Below are 11,689 nucleotides of genomic sequence, written 5' to 3'. Positions count from 1 at the left end.
ATTATTGTATGTTCATTACAAAATTGCTGCATATTTCAATATTTTGCTGTCATATTTGAATAAAAGTATTGTAGTTCGTACTGGTCACAAATATTAAGGGTCACAAAACAAACAAACTCAACAAAGGTTGAGTCAATTTATTTACAAATGTCAGTAAATCATTGCTAGATGTTTGTTTCTTTGTCGAAGCTATCTGTACTTTCAAGTTTCAACGCAACCCACTCAGACTTAAACGATACAGTTACATTAACATACAAATAAATTGAACTAATTATAATTAAGTGAAAATTAACTATCACGTTACAAATAAATAAAATATAATTTTAATAATAGTCGTTAATACAAAGTTTACGCAAATTGCATCAAAGGATGACCAGAGCTCGATGCTTTTAGGTGATATTTCATGGTATGCAGGATCATGCATATGGACTAAGCTTATCCTGTGTCCAGCACATATGAAAAGAAGAATGTATTGACTATCAGGCCCACGAGTGCAAGAAGTAAGTTCAGATTGTCTGAACATAAACATGTTATGATATAAATAATTATTATATGAATAAAAACCTTAATGCCCAAGTGAATTGTCTAACCTATAAGAACTTGCATTAGTTAGTTACACATAATAATATATTGCTTGAACCGCACACATACCTACCATGTTGAGTGTTTACATCGACCCCTTATAATCAATAAAATAACAATTGGATCAAATACATAACTTTTACTGCTAGGTTTTTAACTGCACAGGTATACAACTTGGTCTCGAAATACAATATTACTCGTATTTAAACAATGTCATAATAAAATTATTATTTTGACCAAAGCAGGAGTCGAATATAAAATACTTGCATATGCGGGACTGATGTAGACATATCTATCTAGTCAATTATTCTAATAAAACTTAAACCGACTATTTACATACACACCTCTCTTGCGTACCACTCAAAATAGATCCTTTTTTTTAGAGTGAACAACTGCTATGCAATTAGCAGGTTTAGCTAATTACATAGCAGTTGTTCACTCTACAAAATGCTTTCCTCCAATTTACAAACACGTTTGGTCCTGTATGTACACAAACAAATTTATCTATATATTTACAGGGGCGACAACAAACTAGTGTTACATCGTGGTACTATAAAATGTTTGTACACAGTTTAAGATATGTCGAGTTTAATAATATTTTACAGTGTATTCTGAAAAGTCTATCTAGTGTTTTAGAATTATGCGATCACTAATTATATTTACATGTTACCCTCTCCAAAACTCAAAGTCAAGGCTATTGAATGCAACATTATTATAATGCAACATTAACCTCATATTATATCACTCTGACTCGATACTACATAATTCAAATTTCTATCACGGTACGCATCTTTTATGCCCCTATACTGCTAACCGAGGGAGACTCAATAAACTCGGTCGAATAAGGATGCATGTACCTGGGTGGTGCGGGCTTACGCCTCCGTGGCGATGGGCTCCCGGGCGTGGTGGATCTTGACGTGCTTGTTGTGGTTGGACTTGTTGCTGGAGGTCTTGCCGCAGATGTTGCAGGAGAAGGGGCGCGAGTTGCTGTGCACCTTCATGTGCTCGGACAGGTAGTAGCTGCGGTGGAAGGACTTGCCGCACTCGGGCACCTTGCACACGTACTTCTTGGCCATCTCGTGCTCGCGGACGTGGCGCTGGCAGTTCGTCTTGCGGATGAACTGGCAACCGCAGTAGTTGCAGGTGTACGGGCGGACGGACTTGTGCGCGTTCATGTGCGAGATGTACTCGGACTGGCGGATGAAGGCGCCCTTGCACAGCGTGCACTTGTACGGCTTGGCCGAGCGGCTCATGTGCGTCCAGCGGTGCAGCTTCAGGTTCCACTTGGTCGTGAAGTACTTGTTGCATATCACGCAGTGGAAGTTCCGCTTGCCGCTGTGCGTCTGCATGTGCGCTCGGAGATTAGTCCGGAGATACACCTGGAATTAATATAATACATTATTTATTATTATTTATTACTAACTAAACACTAGCCCCGACAGTCCCCAATTATATGTTCTAAATACAAAGAAACAACCTCAGTCCATAAATGAACAAAAAAATCCAGTACTTTAATCTCAAACTTTTTCCTGTCCAATGACCCTGTGCCCTTTCAACGCCTATGTCGAGTCATTCCAGTTTTATAGCATACTATAACATAAAAAATATGTAACCTGTTTGCAGACGGGGCACGGCACGTTGTCGACCTTGCCGCGCAGGCGCTCGCTGACGTAGAGCGCGTTGTGGGAGCGGCGCACGTGGCGCGTGAGGGAGGCGGCGTGCACGAACTTGTCGGAGCAGTACGGGCACGCCTTGGGCCGCTCGTCGTGCGTCTCGCGGTGCCACAGCAGCTTCGCCGCCGAGTGGAACACCAGCCCGCACGCGCACACGAAGTCCCGCACGCGCGCCTTCTTCTTCAGGTGGTGTCGGTCCCTGAAACGCATTCATCTCACTTGAATAATAGCTTTTGTTTCAAATCACATCTATCATTAACAAACAGAAAGTCAATTCTAGGTTGTGAAAATACCAATTATGCTGTGACAACTCACAACTTTGCTGGGAAAGAAAATAGCCTATATTCGAATACAATATTATTCCCTTATTTCTCAAGCTACTTTTCTAACATAATAGAAAAGAACATAACACCATAAAGGTGCTCGCACATTTATCAGCACGCACGCGCCGTACGCGCCGCGTGTAAAACCTGGCACATTCGTCCGCACCGTACGCGCCACATTTCGTGTACCGTGCGGTGTGTTCGACGCCTAGGGCGCGTACGGTGCTGGAAAAAGTGCGATCAGCTTATGACATAAAACGTTTATACACATATAGCACCTGCAGGGCTAGCATAAGAACAATACTGACAGATTGTGTCGACAAAATGGCGGATTTCCATTGTCTAACTGTCACTTTGTCTTGTCTAACTGCCACTTTGTCTATTCTTCCGTAGAAAGAAACCGTTTCTATGGTGACCATGCTACGCCTGCTATTATAACTAAGGGGATTAGTGTATGTTGAAGTCTGACCTGTGCTGCACCATGTTGGAGTAGCGGCGGAAGGTGTCGTCGCACATGGTGCACTTGAATGGCGCTCGGCCAGTGTGGATGTTGTGGTGCTCGCTCAGCTTCTGCCGCGTGATAAACCGCTTCTCGCATATGTCGCATCTGAAAAACATGGCATATGCATCTTTAATACTTACACAGGTTAAGTAGGGCAACATATTATATTTTTCAGCCTCGAAATGGGCAATCTGTGACATTCACAAAAGCCGTCTTAGAATTACACATTGATAACAAAAGGTGTAGAAATTTTAATGCCAGCTATACTCTTGTGGCTTTTTTTAGTTTTACTAATGTTTTGTGGGATTTGTGTGTGAGTATTGTCTGCCTGATCCAAAAAATTAATGTTTGCCTGATGAAATTCTCACACATTCGGATTTAAAAGTGTTTGTTTCATAAAATTCCTTTTGAAACATTGAAACAACACTCAGTCGACGTACATTCCCAACTCACTTATAATTCTTTATTCCCAGATGTGTTTTGATGTGCAGCGCCAGGTTCGCTCGTCTGAAGAAGCACTTTCCACAGGTGAGGCACTCCAGAGGATGTATCTTGAGATGTGCGTGGAACGCAGCATCCGTCCCTTGGTCTTCCTTACACGTAGGGCACACATAGTCCCTACGCTTTCTCTTCTTCTCTTGTTTGATAAGACCCTCGATCTTGGGCTTAGCCTCGCCCAACACGTCGTACGCTTGTAGAATTGTCGTCGTGATCGCCCGTTTCGACTCCAACACCATGAGATTACCTGCAATTTTTTTCCATATTATGTTGAATTATATTTATATACGGCATTGTTACATAGTACAAAAAAGATTTTATCCCAGATACATAGCTATAATACTATTAATATTCTCAGGGTCAATGTTGTAAACAATTATACTAACTAGACAAAGAGACTTCGTCTTGTTTGACTTCCTTCTTGATAGTTCGCGAGGTGACGAGGCGGCTGTAGCTGGTCTTGGCGGTGGAGCACGTGGGCAGCGCGTGCGCCAGCGACTTGTGGCCCCGTAGCTCCTTCAGGGACGGGAACTTCACGGCACATTGCGAACAACTATAACTTTTTGTCTTCGGGAAGTCGTCCCTGGAACATTTAATTTAAATTTTTTTTTTGCTGTACAAAAGAATCATGAATCTTTACTGCCTTTTGAGAAAGACAGTACTTTTTGTTATAATTAATAATATATTTATTGCTGTTTTCGCCACTACCTACGCTTGGAATAAAATACCGCAGGAACTATAGCTTTTTTTCTTTGTCTACTCTATTTCATAATACTAGAGATCGCCCAATTGTCGAAATTCGACCTTAGTTTCAACGACATTAGGATTTTTTATTATTGACTTTATCATATTTTTTTCAACTCTTGTCTCTGGGACTCAGCTGATCTAAGATTGGCCATGTAAGCATTGTCTAATAGTATCTCAGATTAAATAAAAACACTACAATCCATTTTCAATTTGTCACCTTGTTGTCAATAGACTTCAACCATAAACGAAAGAGTATAATTCGTATGTATAGGCTTGTCACTCAAAAATCTGTAATTTTTCCTAGTGTGTGTGTTGTAGTGTGTGTAATGTTTTATTTGTTAAAAAAATGTATGATAAAAGCATAATTTCAAAATAATATTAGTTCGATGCACTTCTTCAGCATATAAACTTTAACTGTGCAAAATTTCATTCACCTACGCTTCCCCATTTTTCGTCAAAAGGGATACAAAGTTTTTGGCTCACGTATTAATATATAGATGTGGGCCAAATTTTATTAAAATCAGTCCAGCCATTCACTCACTTGTGATGCCGCGAACAAGGGAAACGGAATTCATTTACATTATTATGTCAACTTACAGAGCGTCTAATTTTTCGTTGGTGTCCACATCTGAGCCATCGGATACCCAGCTCTCACGGGCCATCAAGTCGTAGGGCTCGGCAGGAGGTACTTCAGCATACATCTTAAAATTTCAAATAATAGTAACTTAATAGTTCCATTAATATAATATTATAATATATTTTATTTTATTTTTTAGCAATCAGAATAGCTTAGGGCATAAACAGATGCCCAATATTATAGGGTAAAGTTTGCTTTGACCCTTTGTTTGCATATTGATTTATTGTAAATGTTTTTTATGGTTCCGTAGCCAAATGGTAAAAATCGACCTAATGCGAGTTGGACTCGCCCATTAAGGGTTCAGCAGCGGCAACAACAACGTTTATTTTTATGAAATTAAAAGGTTTTTGATTTATTTTTATATTTCAGTTGATTTAATTCTTTTCATCTATTTAATTCTCTTCACTATGGGTGTGGGATATCTATGGATAGGTCTTAAAAAATCGTATTGAGGTTTCTAATATAATTTTTTTGTAACCTGAATAGTTTGCGAGAGATGTAAGTTTTCCAAAGTCTTCCAAAGTGGTAAAATGTGTCAAAACTACCAACGAAAATTAGTTTAAACGAGATCTAGCCCGTAATTTTTTTTATGTCATAAATGGTAAACCTTCATTTAGCTTTCATTGCATCAACTTAAATAAAAAAATTAATCTAAAACCTTTAAATTTCTTAAAAATAAACCTTATTTGTGCTGTGGAACCCTTCAAGGCGAGTCCAACTCGCACTTGGCCGGTTTTTTTTATTAAATCTAAGTTGTAAAAGCAAAGTTTATATCAGCTCTCCAATGCTTGATAGCTACATTAACACACTTACACAATTAGTTTGAGTTAACCTTGACACACAAACACCAATTTCAAATTATATCATTAATTATACATTTTATACAAGGAAAATGAGTTTTTAGGTTTAAAAGATTTGCTGTAAAAGTATTTTTCTATTCAAAAATTGGTTGAATATAAGTCTCAAAATAATATAACAACTTACCCCACCCCAAGTAGACTCCAAGTCACCATTACTCTCCTGTCCACTGAGCTCTCCTCGAGGTGGCATTCTCTCATCGGTACAGATATTGAGAATTGGTTCCCCTTCGCTTCTACTCTCACTAAGAACGTCAGCTTTATTATCTATGTCACATCTATCTGCATCATTATCCAGTTGAACATCAACTGTAGTCAATTCAGAATAATCGGCCTCGCTACTTTCTGCTATTCTGTAGCTTTCATGTATGAAATTGGGCAGCACAAACTCGCTTTCTTTCTGAGAAGGTTCACCCCACATGTACATGGGATCTTTTGTATTTTCTTTGTTATAGTGCGACTCTTTTTCAGCTTCAAAACTTTCTACACGATCTGGGGTAAAGTAGTCTGCATAAATATTATCCCCAAAGTAATTATCATTCATCATGTTTACAAACTGCTTGTTTTTAGATGCTGCTTCCAATTCGAGAAGTTCCCTGTGGTTGGAGTCCTCATCAAAATTTTCAGGGACCATATTTCCATAAGTTATAACATTTATTGGCCTTAATGTCTCCATTGGTGCAATTTCTCCGCATGACCGAGCTCCCTCATTGCTGAAGTCATTACTGGAGTTAACTTCTTCCTTTACTTTAACTATTTCTGTAGGATTAGGATATTCTGGGTCTCTGGAGGAAGCTACAGGCTCTATGTCCATGGAGCGTTCCTCAGTATCTGCATCAAACTCAGTTTGATTATCTGCCTCCTGCTGGTTTTCAATTTTCTCAATAGATATAGTTTGTAAAAAACTTTTTTTAAAACACTCCTCCTCATTTTTACCAATATCACTCAAGGTGAAATTTTCAGATGATAGGGACTTTGAAGATGATGCTTTAGGTTCAAATTCCAAACTTGTACTTGTTGATGGAGGGCATGTTTTCGAGTTTTTTATTTGCAATATTTTCTTGTGCTTCTTGACATAGATATTATTGAGAGGTAAGGGCATATTTCTTACTAGCTTTGTAGGAGATTTCTTTCCTTCGGTGCTACTTTTAGTTTCATTATTTATTTCTTGTTTTCGAGTTATAGGTGCAGGATCTGTTGCACTTTCACCATGCTCCGAAAGTTCACTACAAGGAGATATTGAAGGTTTTTCATTGCATGTTAAATCAGGAACTGGACAACTATCCGAAAATTCTGTTTCTAGTTTGTGACTTATGTTTGTTTTAGATGATTCCCTATAAGATGGTGGATTTCCCACATTTTTGATGACAGAAAATGTATGAGAAGAGAAGCTTTCACCATTTGAAGCTGGGGCACCTTCATCGGGCATATTGAGATTGTCATCTAAGTCTGGTAAAATTTTCTCTGGAGTCAAAGGTCTTTGTGTATATTCAGACTCATTTGGTCCTGTAAGATCAAGGACTGTGTTCAACATATTTTTATGGTGTTGGACTGGAACTTCTACCTTGACATTACTAAGAATTTTCAAGCCCTTACAATTCACTGATGAATCTATTTTACTGTCAGCCTTTTCTTCTGCCTTTATTAGTGAAGCATTTTTATTTCTTCCTTCATGAGAAGAGCTGGGACCAGCATTATTACTGATGTTATTTGATGTCGAAGGTACTAAAGGATTTACATCAATAATAAGAGTTTCATTTGCATTATTGAGCATTTGAGGCACTTGTTTGACTGAATGGGGTATACTAGTGAGATTACTATTGAAAATAGTTGTAGGACAAGGTTTAGACAGCAGGGGCTGAGGTGTAGTATACATGCAAGATGTATTGCCAAACTGATCAACCACCATCACATTCTGGTATATTGAATTACTTTGAGCAACATTTGTAACATTTTCATGGGTTCCGAGCACGGCTGGCATACTGGAGATGAAAGGTTTACCATCCAGGTTGTGCACCATTTCTCGGTAAATAATCTGTGAGTTTTGTGTAACAACTGTAGTTCCAGGAGTCACTGAATTTGTAGTCAGCTGTTCAAACTGGTTTGCTAATGGCTGTGCTACAGACTTGGGGTCCAGTATGGGGGCGCTTGCTAAATTACCCGTCATTATCATATGATTTGGCAAAGTCTTCTGAACAAATGATGTTGATGTCGGTAATACAACATGTAAAGGTTTTACACCAGGTGGAATATACTGTACCCCTGCAACATTTGTTTTAACCAGGATGTTACTTGGTTTTGGTAATATTTTCACCACATTGGCAGACTTTTTCGATGTGGATGGTACCATAGTAGCTTGTAATTTTAAATTGGGTGCAATTGTAGGCATGTTGTAGGTAAATATATTATTTGAATTGTCAATTCCAGTATACTCTGAACTTCTTGAATATTTGATTTCAGGATCGTCATTTTGTTCTGAATAGTAAGGAAATTGTTGCTCAAACTCGGATTCCTGCCGAGTGTTTATTGAGGTATGTGTTTGTTGCGTTTTATCTATCTTTATTGTATATGGATCAGAACCATTGTTATTAGCAAAATTGTGATTATCAAAAGATAAATTTCCCATCCTGAGTTCTGGAGTACCAACTCTTGAGGTATTATATGAGAAGGGTGTAGATTTTGTCCGACTTGGAGTCCTCCTCCAGTACCTTTCATTTTCGCTATTTTTATGTGTTGTCATCCATCTTACACTTTCTTCGTTTGCTGGTGTACGAGATCGACTTCTGTATGACCTTTCCGATTGAGTGGGTGTTGAAGTACGACTTCCAAATGTTGAACTTCTAGCGGATAAGGAGCACAAAGCTTTTATCACCTGGTCCTTAGGATGTGTATCCAGATGTGACTCCAAGGACATACCACTGTGTAGGTACAATGTACACACTGGACATTGCACTCTCTGATCCATCTTTACTTCTTACAGGTCGACTCGTAAGAAACAAAAACACCTCGCGCAGGATGGCCCTGGCGAAACTTGTATCGTTATATTGTCCAAAACGCACTCAAAACTGAAGACCATTCGGTGCAATGCCCATCACACGCATATCTAATGTAGACACGTAAGGCAAATGTCCCACAACACATATCTTCTCTATATTACGACTTCTTATCGATCTGTCGAACAAAATAAAACTACGTTAATGTAAAATAACCAAGACAGCAATGACAAAGATCGCTGATCAAATAACATCCATGGTAATAAAAACAGGTAGAGGAAAACAAAAGTAAAAGATTAAGGCTATTGATACATAAAAAGTCAATTGCGAGAAATAACTGAATACATTTGTGACGATAATCACAGTAACGGGGCTTACCTGGATAGAATGTTTGTCATGTAGAGTCCATAGCATGGACACGTTTATAATTAGCCAGTATTATGTATGCCTCAGGACCAGTTAATCTAAAAATATTTCTAAATAGTCCGACATATTGCGATTTCGCAGATGGATCACAGATGGATCACAATTTTGATCACAAATTCACAGGTTCACAAAAATAGGTACCTACTCAACAGAGTTGCAAAACACCAGTCAAACTTAAGATGGCGCCACTAATCGGCAATCACATTCTTTAATCTATGAGCACAATGCACATTTCCACAGAGTACATCACTATTCACTACAGTTCGACATTCTTGAGTTCGACTCTTGGTTCGACTTACGGCCGTTCCCAATATTTGATTGGTTTTGCCTTACTTAGGATCGTATAAATAGTTGGCTTTCAAAATTCATCTCAAGACGCTAGTTGGTTGATATCCTCTCAAACACTGATCAGCAACTTAGGATGTTATCTAATTATTAGTTTAGCATCAGGAGCGTTTCGGTTGATACTAATATCATGATATCGACTCATGGACTCAATCACCCCAAATCAGCAACTAACAATCCAAATCAGCCACTAAATATAAACTAAAGCCTATTCTATATACACATACGAATTACTTTTCGTTTATAGGATTAAAAATAGATTTTATTAATAAAATAAAATTTTACTATATTATCTTTATTTTCTCACATATTTATAACACAAATTACTAAAAGTAATTAACCTTGATATTTTTGTATTATCCTAATTCATTTTCATTTAAATTAAATGAAAAAACACATAACTCTATAACATATTTTATAAAACACGTTCAGTCAAACGGAACGCGTTGAAGTCAACAGCTGACTGCTGTCACTGTCAAGTGTCAAGTATATGTTTATTTCTAGGTTATTTTCAAAGAAGAAGAATATTGTTAAAACTTTGTAAAAATCTTTAAGTTTTTTTGGTTAGAACTTACAAGTATTAAGCATGTATTAAGTTATTTATAACTTTACCGAAAGCTGTGTAGTGTGTAATAATGAAGTTTTTAAATAGTTCAAAGGGATATTATTTGTTGATATGATTTGTCCAACAGTGACTACTAACTTAACAATTGAAGTTTAAAGTTTACCTTTTTTCTTTACTTTAGAACTTGATAACACAGACACAGTATATACTTTAAATATTAAAAATTTCAATAACAATTTTCATTTTCTTTTAGAAGATACTTTAAATATTTTGTTTTGTTTCTGTGGAAGAGTTTATAATGTAACTGATGAAACATATTATGCTAAAAGTTAAAATAAAGATAATGATAAAGTAAAAGATTATTTTGTATTTTATAATCCCTACCTTATACTTAACCTGTGGTGTTTGAAAAGATTAAAGAACCTATTTTACCAAATAAAATCCATCCCAATTGTGTCATTTGGACTATAATAGTTAGAAAGGGACTTTTAATTAAACCTCCTAGTATTATTCTGTTACTTTAGCACAGTCCACAGAGCAAGTCTATCTTACTAATTCATTTACTGATGACAAAGGCATTAGGCAATATAATATAACCTTACTATTAATAAACCTGTAATTTCCTAACTTAAATATTTTATTGTATGTATTGTATTTATTAGTAGGTATATTATTTATTTATTTTATTGTATAATTTTATTACTTAATGTATTTTAAGGCGCATGTTTAATTTTGTGCTTTTGATAGTTTTTAATACTTTTGCACATCACCGTTTTCCTGAATTTATCACTGAATGTTAAAAGGTTGCCTGGAAGAAATTGCTTCTATGTAATATGGCCGCCTTTGTGTACTATATGTCTTATTTATCAATAATTGTTGTTAATATTTAAGTTTTCTTGTATTTTTTTGCACAATAAAGTACTTATATTTGTTTATTAATTAATTTCAGTAGACTACATAAGCCTTAATTAGTACTTATGGCAAAGTTAGATCTGCAGAGTACGGTTTATTTAAGATTCATTATTAAGTATTTATATTAGCTTGATAAGGCGGTTTATATACTTACTTGAAATAGATTAATTAATAGAATAATGTAATGTAATGACTACCCTTGCCCCGATTTAAGGTCAAAATGTATTAAACACTGTAAATTCGTTTTAAATATATATTACGCGCTTAACAGCTTGGTATATTAATTTTGTGTTTAAAAATAAGCATTCCATATCCCAGAAAATACTCTTGAAATTATTATTTTTTTCTTCTACTTGTGGGAAAAATCCCTACGATGGTATCCCCAAGGTGGTATTTTTCTCCTAATTGTGGTAAAAATCCCTAAATTGGTGTCCCTGAGCGCGCTTAAGTCAAGGTCTGCCCACACTCAAGAATTAGCCACTCAAGCAACAGTTTGATAGCACATTTGAGTGCAAGATTTCGTTTATTAATATGTTGCGCGCTCAAGCGTCATTTTGACAGTACAGTTGAGTGCAAGATTTGGTTTATTAATACCTGCACAAATTTAGCACCCCATCGAAGGATTTTTG

At 36.8% G+C, this 11,689-nt stretch overlaps 1 protein-coding gene across 1 annotated transcript; it reads right to left on the bottom strand.

Moving 5' to 3' along the window:
• Nucleotides 1-1,385: 1,385 nt before the first annotated feature.
• On the bottom strand, nucleotides 1,386-9,380 carry LOC121725233. Its single transcript, XM_042112088.1, has 8 exons — nucleotides 9,191-9,380; nucleotides 5,947-8,990; nucleotides 4,923-5,026; nucleotides 3,965-4,161; nucleotides 3,534-3,825; nucleotides 3,048-3,185; nucleotides 2,196-2,454; nucleotides 1,386-1,961 (listed from the first exon to the last, which is right to left on the bottom strand). Exons 2-8 carry the CDS (start codon nucleotides 8,782-8,784, stop codon nucleotides 1,455-1,457), a joined length of 4,335 nt encoding a protein of 1,444 aa, XP_041968022.1. The 5' UTR covers nucleotides 8,785-8,990; nucleotides 9,191-9,380; the 3' UTR covers nucleotides 1,386-1,454.
• Nucleotides 9,381-11,689: the final 2,309 nt, after the last annotated feature.

This window comes from Aricia agestis, chromosome 3, assembly GCF_905147365.1.
Source record: "Aricia agestis chromosome 3, ilAriAges1.1, whole genome shotgun sequence".
Classification (NCBI taxonomy): Eukaryota; Metazoa; Arthropoda; class Insecta; order Lepidoptera; family Lycaenidae; genus Aricia; species Aricia agestis.
This window is presented reverse-complemented; position numbering and strand designations above follow the sequence as displayed.